At 56.7% G+C, this 17396-nt stretch overlaps 4 protein-coding genes across 4 annotated transcripts; 3 read left to right on the top strand and 1 right to left on the bottom strand.

Moving 5' to 3' along the window:
* Positions 1 to 3478: 3478 nt before the first annotated feature.
* GUITHDRAFT_145122 (hypothetical protein) lies at positions 3479 to 5224 on the top strand (the record flags this gene model as incomplete). The annotated part of the gene is made up of 3 exons (XM_005824227.1): positions 3479 to 3979; positions 4412 to 4663; positions 4967 to 5224. 3 exons carry the CDS (start codon positions 3479 to 3481, stop codon positions 5222 to 5224), a joined length of 1011 nt encoding a protein of 336 aa, XP_005824284.1.
* A 1663-nt stretch (positions 5225 to 6887) lies between these two features.
* GUITHDRAFT_78237 (hypothetical protein) lies at positions 6888 to 9653 on the bottom strand (the record flags this gene model as incomplete). Its single annotated transcript, XM_005824226.1, has 9 exons — positions 6888 to 7073; positions 7248 to 7339; positions 7611 to 7646; positions 7715 to 7778; positions 8167 to 8239; positions 8289 to 8337; positions 8424 to 8494; positions 8604 to 8773; positions 8889 to 9653. 9 exons carry the CDS (start codon positions 9651 to 9653, stop codon positions 6888 to 6890), a joined length of 1506 nt encoding a protein of 501 aa, XP_005824283.1.
* A 5392-nt stretch (positions 9654 to 15045) lies between these two features.
* GUITHDRAFT_78270 (hypothetical protein) lies at positions 15046 to 15444 on the top strand (the record flags this gene model as incomplete). Its single annotated transcript, XM_005824225.1, has 1 exon — positions 15046 to 15444. A coding segment is annotated over one exon (399 nt), but the record flags the coding sequence as incomplete, so codon positions are not given.
* A 735-nt stretch (positions 15445 to 16179) lies between these two features.
* On the top strand, positions 16180 to 17229 carry GUITHDRAFT_78187 (hypothetical protein; the record flags this gene model as incomplete). Its single annotated transcript, XM_005824224.1, has 2 exons — positions 16180 to 16908; positions 17047 to 17229. Coding segments are annotated over 2 exons (912 nt in total), but the record flags the coding sequence as incomplete, so codon positions are not given.
* Positions 17230 to 17396: the final 167 nt, after the last annotated feature.

Here is a 17396-nt window from a genome sequence, read left to right as displayed (position 1 = left end):
TCGAGGCGCAACAGGTAAGAGCGTAGACGGAGGAGGAGGGCGTGAGAGGAGGGTACGGACGTGACTCGATGTGTTGCTAGCGCTCTGTCAGGTCAGTCGAGGTATCGCTCCCAGAGCTTCGAGGACAGTCGGACGGAGCGGAGCTTCGAGGCAGACTTGATCTTCCTGGAGCATCCTCGGGTGTACGGGCTGTGCATGGGGCTCAACGACTACCAGGGAGAGCTCGAGCCGCTTGCGAGGGCCGTGGAGGATGCGACGGAGCTGCATGAGAAGCTCTGCTCACTCCCGCAGTGTCACTCGGTCTTGAGCTCGAACCCCAAGAGTCCGTCCGAGATGAAGGAGTACCTGAGGAGGAGTCTGAGGGAGCTAGAGGGAGCGTGTCCGGAGCTGGTGATCTTCTTCTACGCGGGCCATGGCATCTACGAGTCAAGGAGCAAGGATCAGATGTTGATACCGACGGACGTGGAGGAAGTGAGAGGGTTATCATTCCGGGAGATGGGTGAAATGATGCTTTCAATGGAGGAGGTTTTCAAGTTCTTCAGGGACTTCGAGCAAGACGTATCAGGATATCATCCGAGGGTGCTTGTGGTCATAGACGCTGGTCGGGAAAAGATCGAGGGAGTGCCAGAAGGTCTACCGCAAGATCCGGAAGAGAAGGCGCTGCCCAAGCATTGGACTCTGCTGCTGACATGCGGCAAGGGCAAGACAGCAAGCGACGAGTCGAAGCTGTTTGAGTCGCTTCTGGATGCAGAGACAGGGATGTTCGCTTGCAACAGACCGCTTGACAGCGTCTTACTAGACTGTGCGAGGAGATGCAAAGAGTCACAACCTTGTGTATTGATGAACATTTATGACATTCCGGAAGGCTTCTGCCTGGTGAGCGACGGCGAGGCTCTGAGAGACATCAGGAGCAGTACAGCTGCACTGCATGCTGCCAAGGATGTCGTATCGAGCTATCCTCCTCTCACAGACACGTCCAAGGCAGACACGTACGTGCTGGCTTACAGCCCTGAGGACGCCAAGTCTTTCAGAGACAGGGCGATGGAGGCGGTGAAGTATGTCCTTGGAGAGCAGCGAGCGGATAGTCCGCGGTGGAGGGTGTGCTCGATCGTGCTGATGTACTTCCTGCGATATGAAGACACGAGGTTCTCTACCAAGAGACTTTTAGATTATTACCGTTCAATGGTTAAGAAGAACCTCGTAGGCCCCGAGCTTGTTCAGCTTGTGCGCAAGCACGTGGATCAGAACAAGATCTCGTCGCCGTCGTTCGATGCATGGAAGGCAAGTCAGACAGGTCGCAGCATATCGGACGACAAAGTGCTCATTGCGATCCTGGACTACACGATTAGCAAGGAGTTACCTAGAGTCTCGTCTAGAGCTGAAGAGCTTGAGGCATCCCTGGAGATATGGCAGGAGGAGGTTATCAATCCATGCTTGGACCCGTCGGTGTCATGGGAGGACGGGATGGATAAGATCGAAGAGCATCTTCGAGAGCAAATCATGGAACAGAATAGTCAGGAGCTCTTGTTCTACTTCTATGTGCTGGAGAGAGCCGTGGAGGTCGGAAACTTCGTCATGATGCTGAAGATGACCAAGCTGAGCAGCGTGTTCTTGCACTATTGTCTACTCCAATACTATCACAGCAAGCAAGAGAACGACAGACACGAGCTGGAGGGCTGGAGGACGTGGATTAGCAGCACAGGCTGGGTCGTGAGGAGCGACGGGTACAGGGCAGACTGGAGGGAGTGCGAGGAGGGCTGGAGCGAGGAGCTGAGCGAGGGTTTCCGAGGGCTGGAGGAGTGCAAGAGGCCTGGAGGGTATAGAAGCTTCGAGGCGTTTGTGAAGGAAGGGGGAGGTAAGGTAGAGGCGATAGACTACGATCGTCTAAGCCATGCGCAGGTGAGAGCAAGAAGGCAAGAAGACTGACGACCGGCGGCTCGTCTGCGGCTTCGGCTTCTAGGGTAGAGCCGGATGTACATGTAGCCGTGAGGTATGAGGGTCTGACGTATGAGGGCAGGTGGGGTCGGATAGTCTAGACGAGAGGAGGAAGCACCGAGACGAGGAGGCCAGCGAGCAAGCTATGATGACGTCAGCACATGAAAGGATTGAGCATGGGCATGGGCATGAAGGGGATGATGACGACAAGCAGCAGGCGACTCTGACGCCAGGCCTGACAGCAAGCAAGAGACAAGAGAAGGAGAAGCGAAAGCCAGAGGAAGGAGAGGCCGATACACTAATTGACGAGCAGAGGAAGAAGAGAAGAAGACAAATCGAGGGAGAGGAGGCGCAAGCACTAGTCAAGCTATCGCTAGACCAGGGAGATCAACCCGATGAGCCGAAGGAGAGAAACCCAAGTCAACGCGAACACGCGCAAGAAGCTCAGAGCAGACCAGCAGACAAGGCTGAGGCGGACTCTGAGGTCGGTTTACAGCTCCTGCATGAGCTTGAAGAAGCTTCAATCCCCGAGTCAGGCAAGGCGAAACAAGGCGAGGACTCGTCATCGTCAGACTCAGGTCGGTGGGCGCTTCCTCCTGACATGCGCGACACGCTCCAGGTCTTGTACCTCAGTCGCTCCCAAGATTGGGATAAACCAATCCCATCAAGGGATTCGATTGGTGATCGATACGATCGAGCCAAGCGACATAACGGGACTTGAACATGCACGAGCGAACATGCACGAATGACATACACAAGTTTCAGTAGTGATTCAGACATATATCAAGAGAGATCTCAGTCAATTAGATCAGAATCACAATAGATTACAAATAGCTCTCTGTGCAGTGATCATCAGTGACAGCCCTCGTTGGCGTGTGAATATTGATCCTACATATCTTTTCTAATTTGATTGGCAGACTTGAGAGCGATGGAGGACAAGGGCTCTCAGGAGTCATCTTCAAACAAGAGGAGCTCTGAGTCCGAAGAGACCAGACCCAGCACAAAAATTCCCAGGACAGAGAGAGCTACCAACATCGGCAAGCCATTTCTACTCAAGCAAAACCTGGATGACAATACAAGAACTTTGTTGTCGTCACTGAATGACTACCTGAGACTGATCAAGACGATGATAGATCAAGGTTTTATCGAAGCAGGTCAGAAGAAGATGTGCGATGAAAGGCTTGAGAATGAGAAGCTAAAACTGAGCATCGGCGGAGATCTATTCACAGTTACAGGAACGATGAAGGCTGGCAAGTCTTCAACGATCAACATGATTGTCGGCAAAGAGCTACTGCCACACCGCAACTGTGCGGAGACAGCTTTCCCTGTGCTCATACGGCAATCCGATCGGGGAGAGACGGTTATCAAAGTTCAGAACTCTGACCTGTGGTTGGATCTGCTGGAAAAGTTCGTGTCGATAGAGAGAGAGCCCAGGAGCGCGGAAATGGATCAGAACCTGGAATTCCTGCGAGAGTGCTGGAAGCGTGCCTCTACTACCATCGACCTTGCGGCGTGCACTTCGTTGCCAGAGGTGTACAAGTACATGTCATGTGTGAACTGGTTTGTGCGGGAGTGCCTTGCTGCCAAGCTCGATCTCCCTTGGCACTTCCTCGTTCGACTCGACAACCTCCCTGTCATTGAGACCACGTTCGACAACTGGCCAGTAGCAAGCAAAAGCCATCGGCTGACGCTGCTGGACCTTCCTGGCCCTAACGAGAGCAACAGGAGCGAGTTCAGGGAGATGATCAAGCAGCAGATGAACATGTCGACGTCAGTGATCCTGGTGGTGGACTATACGCAAATCGGAAGTGCTGGCGCTCAGGAGATGTACGAGGACATCCTGCAGACGAACGAGTTTGACCCGCACATCATGAAGAACCGACTTCTTGTGTTTGTCAACAAGTACGATGAGAAGGATGACCGTGGGATGGACGAGGAGGAAGTGAAAGAGCGAGTGGCTGCTTCGATGATGATCGAGGACCGAGACAAGATTGTGCTTGGTTCTGCTCGTCTTGCTTGTCTCGCCATGCGGACTCTTGACGCGGTAAGACTTCGCTCCCCGCACTTCAGGGAACAGGAGTGGTTCCGCACATTCTCCAAGTTCGCGTTTGGTATCCTGCCCAGTCAGGAACAACTGACGGACAAGAACCTGGAGGAGCGTGCAAACGAGATCGTCAACTCATCGCACTGGCCTGCCTTCAAGCAGAACCTCCTTCAGTGCTGCTCTCCGAACGGTGACAACGCCTTGCATGCAGCGAATTTCAAGCTGGAACAAACGAATAAGGACCTTGAGGTCTTCATTGCTCTGCGAGCCAACAAAGTGACCCAGAACAAGGAGGAGACGGAGAAAATCCTCTCGGACATACAAGAGACGATCAAACGGCTCACAGGTGCCAACAAGTCTCTCAGCGACGACATCTCCAAGATGATTCATGAGTGTCAAGCTTGCACCGAGCGATCGTGCGACACGTTCAAGGCAGCGGTGGATGAAATCCTGCAAGAGACCTTCCATGAGCAAGACCTGGTGTTCGATGACGAGGCGAGCAAGGAGGTCAAGGTCAAGGAAGTCATCGTTGCCCTCAATGGCAAGGCTACGCTTCTCTACGACGAGGTACAGCAGGCCAACAAGACATTTGCTGAGAGTCTCAACGAGAGGCTGGAGTCTCACAGGACCATGATGCAGTTCCTCGCGAAAGACATGAAGATTTCTCTGGACGCGTACGCCAACGTAGGAGAGGGAGGGGGGGGCCTGGGCTTGTCTAAGGACACGTTCGATGAGCCTCTGCTACTCCCTCTCACCGGCATGCTGAGGCATCTGATCAAGTGCGAGCGAACGGTCAAACCCGTGCTGAATGAGTCTCAGGGAGCCCTCGCTTGGCTGGGCAGGAAGGTCTTCAGCGGGGCGTGGGGGTACGAGAAGGAAATCAAGAAGCAGGTGGTGCTGTCGTGGGAGGAGACCAACAAGAATACTCTCAAGTGGAAGGAGGGTGAGGTGCATAAGATGCAAGGCATGGTGAAACCGCGACTGCAGCTCGCAGAGAGGCAGCGGGAGCAACTACAATCTCCTGCGTCGGCGGAAGGCAAAGAGAGCACTGAAGGCTTTGAGTCGACTCTGCACACACTCACGACGACGCTGACGCGACGCCTGGAGGCGCATCAGACGAGGAAGGAGGACTACGAGAAGGATGCGCAGCAAGCGAGGGAGATGCTGAGCGCCATGCGGAACATCACGGTCAGAGCCAAGGAAGCCATCTCTATCTCCATCGACGATGATCCCGACGACCTCTGAGCCCGGCAGGCTTAGCCCGCGCGACTGCCCAGCCGTACGATACCGGCCAGTGATTGCCCGGGCTGGCCGTCGGCCCGGCGGCCGCAGACGGTTCGGCCAGCCTTGGTCGCCACATCATGAATGCGATCCTGACTCAGTGATTCGCCGTGGCAACGGGCCGTGCCAGGCCCTCAACTGAGCGCCGCATGTAGTGGGATGGCATGTGGCAAACTTGGCATGCGGCTACTAAACTTCGAGCCTGACCGGCCGCGGCGCGCATGACTCTTGCTGCGGCCCTTGGCCCGCCAAACGGTACGGTCCTTCATTCGACTACTAGGTGACGATGGAAGAAGCTCCGAAATGTCACCTTCTCCCTGGACAACCTGCTCATCGCAAACGGGATGCCGGTCAAGACATCCAAGGGGTGCCTTGCTATCGAGATGGCCAGGGAACAGCGGTGGGAGGAGCTCGAGGACTACTACATGAACAACACCGTTGTTAGGAAAACTTCCTACAAGTATCTCTCGATCCAGTGTTGTCACACGAAGTGATCCCGTCATGAAACCAAAGAGCAAGCGCGCACAACGCTATCTTTCCGCATGCATCGCTATCCCCTCATGCAGTCCAGTAGTCTTGTTTCAGCTTGTGCGCCCATTCCACCATCTGCAACCCTCGTCACTCTCATCCTTTCCTCGCGACCCAGCTGACCTGAGGTACAAACGCTGTCTGACTTTGATAGATCAGAGCCTGCGCCACCGTCAGTCTCTCCTCCAAGCCTCCCTCCCGTCCCCACTTCTCTCCCTCCCCTCGCCTTCTTTCCCTTTCCTCCCTCCCCTCTCCCCCTTCCCTTCAGTCCCTTCCCTTCCCCTGCACTCTCATCTCTCCCTCCCTTCCTTTCCCTTGATGCCTCTCCCTTCCTTCATTTCTCTCCCTCTCCATCTCCTTCCTTCCTTCCCTCCCTTCCTCTTCCCCCTCCTTCTCTTCCCCTGCTCTCTCCCCGTCTCTCCTTCCCTTCTCCCCCTCTCTCCCCGTCTCTGCTTCTCGCTCCTGCTCTTCCTCCCCGTCTCTGCTTCTCGCTCCTGCTCTTCCTCCTCGTCTCTCGCCTGCATGTGGTTGTAGGCTTCTTCGTTGGACATCTCCAGGTGAAACCTCTCCCAGAACTGCCAAGTCCCTCACTGACGCTGACCCCATGCCCTCCGCCCCTCCGCCCCTCCCACCAGAGCCTCACCTTGTACAGTTGTCGCTCAGGGTCTTCAGGTCTGCGACGACACGTGACAAGACCTCTCGTCTAGCAGCAGCAAGTCTTTACCTTCCTGGCACCCCTGAGATGTCCGGGATGTTGGCGTCCTGAGAGAGAGTCAGTGAGGCAGACGCTGACGAGCAACATCATCGACAAGCTGTGAGGACAGCAACAAGACTCAACCATCACCATCGTCAACGATCCCTCTTCCGTCTCGCTCTCCCTCCCCTCATCATCATCGTCATGCTCAACTCCAAGAGGTCCCTCGTTGTCCCTTCATCCTCGTCCTCGTCTTCATTTCTGAGTCGCTCTCCGTCTCCCCGCTGATCTCTTTTCTCCTCCGTCTCTTTTCTCTCCCTCGCCTTCGTCCGTTCCATTCCTTGTCCTCCTCCTCCCACTACTACACCACTGCTGCTCCCTCGCTCTCTCTCTTGCCCCTTCTTCTCATTCCTCGTCCTCGTCCTCCTCTTGCTCCTCCTCCTCTTCCTTCCTCTTCGTCTCCGTCACCTTCATCAGCATCATCAGGTTGATGAAGAACTCTGCTCGTCGACGCAAGATGATGTAGGCTTCACTGCAGTACTGCTGGAAGAGACGATAATGCTGACTCTGCTGCCCGCCCATAGCGTCGACCTGATCCGACGTGAGTCGAGAAACAGAGAGAGAGAGAGAGAGAGAGAGAGAGAGAGAGAGAGAGAGAGGTAAGGAGCAGGAGAAAGGAAAGCATACACAAACGAATGGCAAAGACAAGGGCGGAGGCAGAAGAGGAAGGGCGGGAGAAGTCGACAACCACCAGCAGGCAGTCACTGGCAGAGATAAGGGCAAGATGGAGGAGGAGGTAGCGGGGTGAAGGTCTCGCCCGAGGATGTATCCGAAGTCAATGTGAAAGAGATACCCTCCTGATGAAAAGATCATTGAAACACCATGATGATGATGATGATGATGATGATGATGATGATGATGATGATGATGATAATGATGATGATGATGATGATGATGACGGAGATGATGATGATTGAGCTGATAGAGATGATGATGATGATGAAGATGATGATGATTGAGACGATAGAGATGATGATGATGATGATGATGATGATGATGATGATCGAAATGTCTCCGTGATGGTTTGCACATGGCGATTGCGGATTCTCATTCTCTCATCATCTTCACCTGGGCTCAGAAGTACATTATCCAAGTGACGATCTCCTGGACATCTGCAAACGTTCAACCCCCCCAGCACCATGACGTGTCACTCTCATCTGTGACGAGTTTACCTACTCCCAGCAAGTAGGTGACGACACAATATCCTGCTGAGCTCTTGACGTAATTGTCCATCACCTGCACACATGACATCTTGTCAAGAGGCTGAAGGGTTTGATTGCTCATCGTCCCTTCAATCATCACCAACAAAACAACATCACCATCAGCCTCCTCCTCCTCATCATCATCATCATCCTCTTCTACTCATTTGTCATGACTATCTCCCTCTCCCTCTTCATCCTCGTTGTCATCGATTTCTCCATCCTCATGTTGATCCTCGACATCAACCGCTTCTCCTCCAGATCGTTCTCCTTGTCATCCTCATCCATATCCTATTCGCCCTCCTCCTCCTCTTCCTCCTCCTCCATCATCGTCTTCTACATGTCTCGTCAGCTTGTCCCTCATCATCATCACAAGTTCCCTCATCCAGCACATTCATCTCCTCCTCATCTCCTTCATCGCCTACCTCCGCTGCGATCCCAAACGGGCCCGACCGATCGGGATGGTGCTGACGTAGAAACCTGACCACACCTCTCACCCTCTCCGTCGTCCCTCCTCCTCCTTTACATCCGAATGTCCTTCCCGTACTCTGCTAGAATCTTTGACAGCGGGTATGAGTCCACCCGCTCCACCATCCCTGACAGAAAACCTCGCCGTCAGGCCTCCACTTGCCTCCTCCTCATCCCACCCCCGCCTCCTTCCTCCCTCCCCCCCCTGCTCTACCTGTCGAGGGTGACGTCGCAAGCGCTCGGTAAGGCGTCAGCTTCAGGTCAAGTCCGGAGTTCTTCAGCTCCCTGAGACTGTCCAGTCACAAGCACAAGACAGCAACAACTCATCCCCCTCCTCCTCTCCCCCGCTGACGACCCCCCTCATACCCCTCTCATCCCAGCATCTCTCGCCTACCTGTCCATCAGCCTCAGCATCTGCAACACCAGCTGGTCCTGACGGAGGTCGTCGCCGTCCTTGAAGATGATGCGATACTTGTACTGGATGCGATCAGCCGCCTTCACGTCTGGTTGCGGCGTGTTGGTCAGGAACGAGATCCCCAGCGGCATCATCGCGCTCTTGAAGACCTGCAAGCCCATGAGCTGCGCGTCATCAAGACAAGAGCAAGGGAGCAGCAGCACACTCTCACGACCAGCTCGTGACCGCCATGACAACACAGAGCCTTCTCCTCGTCTCCATCACCTCAGCGTCTTCCGCATGCAGACCGACGGCGATGATGTTGGGGTTCATGTTGAGACGTACTCCTCCTCCTCCTCCTCCTCCCGCTGACCCTCCGGCAGACCCGAAGATCATCGAGTGGGTCGAGGCCAGGGCTGACTTGAGTCGTTCTACCTTCCTCTGCCTGCTGTCTCTCATGTTCTTGATCTCTTGCGCGAGCTTCGTCAGGAAGGTAACAAGGTCGTGCTGCTGCTCTAGCACCGTGATGATCGACCTCCCCTTCTCCGTGCTCTCAAGCTTGTTCATCAGCTTCCTCTGCGCTCGCTCATAGTGCTTCTGCCGCCCCCGCGCCTCCTTCCCGTCCGCCTCCACCAGCTGCTGGCAGAAGATGTACCAATGGAGGTAGTTGGCGATCTCCAGGTTGTTGCTCGCTCGTTCGATGAGCAGGTTCAGCAGGCTGTCGCCCCCCTCCCTTCCTCCTCCCTCGTATCGCAGCGCCTGCACCAGCTGCAGCAGATAGCCGAGCAGCTCCTGGTCGTCCGCGATCGCCACTCTCCTCGCCGCTGCCTCCCTCACCTTGGGGTGCGTGAAGGCGGCTGACAGCATCTGCAGCGCGTCGTTGATGTCGATCGTCACCTGCTTCTGCCACTCCTGCAGCAGATCCACCGCCTGGTCCGCCTCCTCCTCGTCATTCCAGTCCACGCAGATCAAGCACTTGGTGAGAGCCTTGTTCTCCTTGGTCAGAGCAAACCGGTACCGCCACAGCAGCTCCTTGTGCTCCACGTTCATCTTCACCCCTGTCAGGTCTGCCCAGTCCCATGGGGCCTTGAGGAGAGTTTCTATCTGCCGTCGCTCCTCCGCGTCAGGCTGCAGGTTGCGGTCCTGGTGAGCCCTGTGCAGAGATCGCGCGAGCTTGCGATGCTTGTGCTCGACGGGGTTGTCGCACCCGAGCTCAGGATCGGGCAGCAGCGAGTTCCCTCCGCTCGGTATCTGCGTGTAGGGCCTGACCCCGTACATCACCGTCCGGTCCCACCTCTCCATCTCAACCGTGATGGTCGGGCGACAAGTCCCGTCTCCGACGTCCTTGTTGAGCTGCTGGATCCTCCTGAAGGCGAGCGCGTCCAGCCATGGCACTCGCTCCATCGCGTTGCGATCGTACCGCTGCATCAGCTTCTCCAGCTTCTCCATGCTCGGAACGCTTCCTCCATGCTTCTTCAGCGCGTGAGGCGGAGGAGACAGCTGCTGCGCGTCCATGGTCGTCTCGTTGCCATGGTAGAACTCCACCTGGATCTTCTTCCTCCCGCTCTTCAGCCGTCCTTTCTTGCTGAACAGCCTGAACGACGCTTCCCCCAGCGACACGTACTTCCTCGGAGCATAGAGCGCTCGCAGCGTGAGGTGGACGGCGGCGTCCCTAGGAAGATGCCAGTACCTCACGTGGTTGAAGGTCAGCAGGTCGTTCCAGCGACACTGGTTCCCGTAGGATGTGTAGCATGTGCGGGAAGGAAGACCCACCGCTGTCTCTCCCTCCATGATCTGAGCTTCCACAAACAGGTTGGCGAGGAGACTCTCTGCATTCTCTGGATGGATGCCGCTGGTCAGGTCCTCCTTGCTTCCTTCGAAGCTGTCGATCTTCAGTCTCAAAGGTCCGGCTGCCTCCATGTCGCACGTCAAGATCACGTCTCCTACTTCCTCCTCCATTCTTTGTTGCGTTGGCGAAGCAGAAACTTTGAAACGTCGGTTCCGGTTATCGACAGAGCTCAATCACTGTCAGATGCCAGCGCTTCTCACCACTATCTCTCTTATTCATCATCATCATCAATATCCTCTCCTCTTTCTTCTCTTTCTGTCTCTTCTTCTCCTTCTCTCGCATCTCCCTCTCCCTCCCGTCTTCCCTGCCCCGGCATGACGTACGATGTGCAGGCCGAGCTCCGCCTCAGAGCTCTCGGGCCCGGTACTTGCTCCGATTCAGTCGGACCGGGCGTCTCATCGAGAAGGCTGGCAGGTTCAATTTAGGCTTTCAAAGCCTTGTCCAATATTCGAAATGTTACGACAGCTATTTCAAACAATCCAATCGTCACACCTTTTACTGAGCCACCCACCCATTAGATGACCCCCCCCCGCCACTACCTACACTACCCATAGATTTCCCAATCCCTACACTACCCATAGATTTCCCCACCCCCTCTCCATCCACGTTCTCAGCCCCCCGGGGAGTCATATATCCGGAAGACCTTTGCTGGGAGCGCGGCAGGATGGCGGGGGGGACGCAAGGAGACGAAGCGAGCAGCAGCATCAAGCCTGCCATGCAGGGATACGTGCAGAAGAGGTTTCACTCTCTCCTCAAGACCTTCTCAGACCTCCAGGCATGGAGCAGCAGCCCTGTCTCTCAGACCCAGCGCTTGCTAGACAAGCTCTACGCCGGCATGCAACGAAAGACCACCCGCCTCATCAGCATCATCGACCTGGAGGGCCAAGACTCGCTCCTGGAGCGGCTCCTGTGCTTCAGAGAGGAGGAGCGGCCGGATGACGAGCTCTGCCTGCACGTCATGACCTCAGAGAGCTGGGGGGCTCGTAGCAAGGACGAGGCTGTCTCGGGCCGGGCGACAGGCGGGAGCTTGACTCGTGCTAGGATGAAGGCGATAGAGAGGAGAGGAGGGAGAGGCTCTGACAGCAGCAGGAGACAAGAGACACGCAAGGCGGATGAAGCCGTCTTGCTTGGCGAGGGAGGAGGCGGTGACGACGAGGGTGCTCGGGAGCTAGTCAAGCGAGTCATAGCGCTTGCTCTAGAGGGAGGTAGAGCGGACGAGAGCTTCTCGAGGCGCAACAGGTAAGAGCGTAGACGGAGGAGGAGGGCGTGAGAGGAGGGTACGGAAGTGACTCGATGTGTTGCTAGCGCTCTGTCAGGTCAGTCGACGTATCGCTCCCAGAGCTTCGAGGACAGTCGGACGGAGCGGAGCTTCGAGGCAGACTTGATCTTCCTGGAGCATCCTCGGGTGTACGGGCTGTGCATGGGGCTCAACGACTACCAGGGAGAGCTCAAGCCGCTTGCGAGGGCCGTGGAGGATGCGACGGAGCTGCATGAGAAGCTCTGCTCACTCCCGCAGTGTCACTCGGTCTTGAGCTCGAACCCAACTTTGTCCGAGATGAGGAGGTACTTGAGGAAGAGTCTGAAGGAGCTAGAGGGAGCGTGTCCGGAGCTGGTGATCTTCTTCTACGCGGGCCATGGCATCTACGAGTCAAGGAGCAAGGATCAGATGTTGATACCGAAGGACCTGAGTGAGGTCGAGGGGTTTTCGCCCCAAGAGATGTTTGAAACAATGCTTTCAAGGAAGGATGTTTTCAAGTTCTTCAGAGAGTTTGAGGACAAGATCAAGCCATTTCATCCGAGGGTGCTTGTGGTCATAGACGCTTGTCGAGAAAGGATTGGGTCAATATCAGAAGGTCTGCCGCAAGATCCAGAAGTGGAAGGACTGCCGAGATTCTGGACTCTCTTGTCGACATGCGGCAATGGACAGCAGGCAAGCGATGACTCAAAATTCTTTCAGTCGCTTCTCGATCCTCGTATAGGGATATTTGCTTGCAACAGACCACTTGAAGATGCGTTGAAATGTTGTGCGAGACTGGCAGGAGATGAGAAGCAATCATGCGTATACATAAACAGCCAAGCTATTCCAGATGGTTTCTGCCTGGTGAGAGACGGCGAGGCTCTGAGAGACATCACGAGCAGCACTGCTGCACTGCACGCTGCCAAGGATGTCGTATCGAGCTATCCTCCCCTCACAGACACGTCCAAGGCAGACGAGGACGTGCTGGCGTACAGCCCTGAAGACGCCAAGTCTTTCAGAGACAGGACGATGGAGGCGGTGAAGTATTTCCTTGGAGAGCAGCGAGCGGATAGTCCGCGGTGGAGGGTGTGCTCGATTGTGCTGATGTACTTCCTGCGATATGAAGACACGAGGTTCTCTACCCGAAGGCTGCTGGGATACTTTTATTCGAGTATGGACGAATTTATAGCAGGCCCCGAGCTGGTCAAGGACGTGCTGGAGTACATAGAGGAACACGCGATCTCGTCGCCGTCGTTCGATGCATGGAAGGCAAGTCAGACAGGTCGCAGCATGTCGGACGACAAGCTGCTCATTGCGATCTTGGACTACACGATCAGCAAGGAGATGGGCAGAGTGATATCAGACCCCGATGAGCTGAGTCAAGCATTGCGAATATGGAGCAAGGTGATCGATGGATGCTTGGACCCGTCGGTGTCATGGGAGGACGGGATGGATAAGATCGAAGGGCATCTTCGAAAACAGACTGACCTTGAAGGTGGTAAGGAGGTCTTGTTCTACTTCTATGTGCTGGAGAGAGCCGTGGAGGTCGGAAGCTACGTCATGATGCTGAAGATGACCAAGCTGAGCAGCGTGTTCTTGCACTATTGTCTACTCCAATACTATCACAGCAAGCATGAGAACGACAGACACGAGCTAGAGGGCTGGAGGACGTGGATCAGCAGCACTGGCTGGGTCGTGAGGAGCGACGGGTACAGGGCAGACTGGAGGGAGTGCGAGGAGGGCTGGAGCGAGGAGCTGAGAGAGGGTTTCCGAGGGCTGGAGGAGTGCGAGAGGCCTGGAGGGTTTAGAAGCTTCGAGGCGTTTGTGAAGGAAGGGGGAGGTAAGGTAGAGGCGATAGACTACGATCGTCTAAGCCATGCGCAGGTGAGAGCAAGAAGACAAGAAGACTGACGACCGGCGGCTCGTCTGCGGCTTCGGCTTCTAGGGTAGGGCCGGATGTACATGTAGCCGTGAGGTATGAGGGTCTGACGTATGAGGGCAGGTGGGGTCGGATAGTCTAGACGAGAGGAGGAAGCACCGAGACGAGCAGGCGAGCGAGCAAGCTATGATGACGTCAGCACATGAAAGGATTGAGCATGGGCATGGGCATGAAGGGGATGATGACGACAAGGAGCAGGCGACTCTGACGCCAGGCCTGACAGCAAGCAAGAGACGAGAGAAGGAGAAGCGAAAGCCAGAAGGAGAGGCCGATAGGCTACATGACGAGCAGAGGAAGAAGAGAAGAAGACAAATCGAGGGAGAGGAGGCGCAAGCACTAGTCAAGCTATCGCTAGACCAGGGAGATCAACCCGACGAGCTGAAGGAGAGAAACCCAAGTCAACGCGAACACGCGCAAGAAGCTCAGAGCAGACCAGCAGACAAGGCTGAGGCGGACTCTGAGGTCGGTTTACAGCTGCTGCATGAGCTTGAAGAAGCTTCAATCCCCGAGTCAGGCAAGGCGAAACAAGGCGAGGACTCGTCATCGTCAGACTCAGGTCGGTGGACGCTTCCTCCTGACATGCGCGACACGCTCCAGGTCTTGTACCTCAGTCGCTCCCAAGACTCGGACATGACGGCAGGTCATGAGCGAGCGAGCGAGCTCTGCCTGGGTCTCAACCTGCCGGCCGACCTCCTCGCGCGTCTCGCTGAGACATGCAGCAGTGTCGATGAGTACGAGAGGACGATCGCGAGGGAGTGGGAGCTCGGGCGCAAGCAGGACATGCTCGCCCGGCCTGACGTGCTGCGGAGGATCGCAGAGCAGATCGGCGGAGGCAGCCCGAGCTCTCCCTTGTCAGGGCTGCTAGCGAGGGAGACGAAGGAGGCGTGCGGTAGACGCATCGCAGACGTGCTCGAAGCCGTCCAGGTGACGTCATCGGATGCAGTTTCAAGAAGATCAGCAGCATCAGCGAGCATGTCAAGAGGGAGGTCAGAGGGAGGGAACGCGAAGTTCTCGATAGAGGAAGGAGAGGAAGCTATCTTCGGGAGGCTGGAGGAGTTTCACGGGGGCCTCATCGAGCGCATCGGGCTGCCCAGCACAGACCTGTGGAAGGGGCTAGAGGACGAGCACTGCCACAGGAAGGACTCGGAAGAGCCGTTCACTCCGCCCAACCACAACGAGGTCACGACGCCCAAGCGCGAGTGGGAGGCCGTGACAGACCCGAGCATGCGGCGGCAGCTCTCGCAGGGGATCAGACGCATCCGCGACGTGGAGGGCGTGATGGCGGAGGAGCGAGTGAAGGAAGCAGGGCTGCGGAAGGAGGAAGTCGTCGCGCTGCTGCTCTACACAGGTAGAGGATGAGAGGCGTGTAGACGCGTAGAGGTGCGACGTGAGCTGACAGACGCGGTTGACAGGCCCCATGTACTACAAGTACAACGCGGTACTTCGACTACCGGACTCGCACAAGGTCAACAAGTACGTCACGACCCTGCACTGCGTGGTGAGCGGGGTGATCAAGCTGTCCAAGACCACGAGGCTGCCGTCGTCGCGGGTTGTGTACCGGGGGCTCAAGGGCGTGCGGATGCCGGCGAGGTTCGTGGAGGAGGACGCGCGAGGGGTGTCAGGGGGGGTGGAGTACGGGATGCTCAGCACATCGACGGAGAGGCAGGTGGCGCTGCAGTACGCCAAGGAAGGCTCGCTGCCGACGGTGTTCGAGATCAGCTGCGGGGCCATCGACCGGGGAGCGGACTTGGAGCTGCTGTCGCAGTACCCCGAGGAGAAGGAGATCTTGTATCCGCCGCTGTCGTACCTGGAGGTGGTGAAGCAGCCGCGGGTGGAAGAGACAGACGGGATGCGGGTGCGGGTGGTGCCGCTGAAGATCAATGCGAACTTGACGTGCTCGACGATAGAGGAGACGCTGGGGAAGCGGAAGCAGCTGTTCATGGCGCTGCTGAAGAACGTGGAGGAAGAGATCGGTCGAGACCTGGAGGGCAAGATGCAGTCGCAGCGAGTCAAAGACCGGATGGCAGATGCACCCTTGGATGTGATGATGAACTATCATCACGCATTGCACAAGCTGATCACATACAAATTCAAAGAAATCGTGGAGCGATACAAGGAGGAGGGCGAAGCTTGGTACAACAACGATGAAAACTATGTACAGGCCATGGGAGATGCGACGAGACTGAAGGAGATGGCGATGAACAAGATCAACTACTGGCTTGACGGTACTGGTGACTTTGAATGTAGACCAATAGCGGCACAAAAGATGAAAGATCTCTACATGACGAAGATATCAGACTTGCATCGCAGGGCTCTGAGCGATACGGGCGATCAAGACGGGCAGAGGCTGGCAGAGCAGTCGAGCAAGATGCAAGGGATCTGGCGAGGTGAACAAGACTCGGAGCTGGAGTCTCCGATCTTCACGGCAGTGCGGCAGGGGCAGGCAGACCTGATACCGATGATCTGCCGGGCAGAAGGAAAAGTGACGGAGACCTTGAGCAACGGAGACACGCCATTGCACGTGGCAGTCAGACAAGAAGACATAAGTTGCATGCAAGTCTTGATTGAACAGGGAGCTAATCTTTCTACTGAGAACGATCAGGGTCAGACATGCGCGCACTTGGCAATCTTGGAAGATCATGTAGAGGCGCTACGGTACTTGGGGGAGGTAGGGGGCCGGGAGCTGCTCGCCCAGCCAATCAAGGACGGGAGGACATGCGCGCACTGGGCGAGCGAGGGAGGGCATGTAGAGGCGGTACGGTACTTGGGGGAGGTAGGGGGCCGGGAGCTGCTGGGGCAGGCGGACAATCAAGGGAGGACATGCGCGCACTTGGCGAGCGAGGGAGGGCATGTAGAGGCGGTACGGTACTTGGGGGAGGTAGGGGGCCGGGAGCTGCTGGGGCAGGCGGACAAGGACGGGAGGACATGCGCGCACATGGCGAGCGAGGGAGGGCATGTAGAGGCGCTACGGTACTTGAGGGAGGTAGGGGGCCGGGAGCTGCTCGCTCAGCCGGACGTGTACGGGAGGACATGCGCGCACATGGCGAGCAGGGAAGGGCACGTAGAGGCGGTACGGTACTTGGGGGAGGTAGGGGGCCGGGAGCTGCTGGCGCAGGCGGACAATCAAGGGAGGACATGCGCGCACATGGCGAGCGAGGGAGGGCATGTAGAGGCACTACGGTACTTGAGGGAGGTAGGGGGCCGGGAGCTGCTCGCGCGGGCAGACAAGGAAGGGAGGACATGCGCGCACATGGCGAGCAGAGAAGGACATGTAGAGGCGGTACGGTACTTGGGGGAGGTAGGGGGCCGGGAGCTGCTGGCGCAGGCGGACAATCAAGGGAGGACATGCGCGCACATGGCGAGCGAGGGAGGGCATGTAGAGGCTTTGAAGTACATAGAGAAAGTATGCGGCCGGGAGCTGCTGGCGAAGCCGGACGAGTACGGGAGGACATGCGCGCACATGGCGAGCGAGGGAGGGCATGTAGAGGCGGTACGGTACTTGAGGGAGGTAGGGGGCCGGGAGCTGCTCGCCCAGCCGGACGAGTACGGGAGGACATGCGCGCACATGGCGAGCGAGGGAGGGCATGTAGAGGCGCTACGGTACTTGAGGGAGGTAGGGGGCCGGGAGCCTTCTGGCGAAGGCGGACAATCAAGGGAGGACATGCGCGCACATGGCGAGCAGGGAAGGGCACGTAGAGGCGGTACGGTACTTGGGGGAGGTAGGGGGCCGGGAGCTGCTCGCTCAGCCGGACGAGTACAGGAGGACAT

Source organism: Guillardia theta (assembly GCF_000315625.1).
Source record: "Guillardia theta CCMP2712 unplaced genomic scaffold GUITHscaffold_97, whole genome shotgun sequence".
NCBI classification, from domain to species: domain Eukaryota; class Cryptophyceae; order Pyrenomonadales; family Geminigeraceae; genus Guillardia; species Guillardia theta.
Note: the sequence above shows the minus strand (reverse complement) of the source record. Positions and strands in the feature narration are given on the sequence as shown.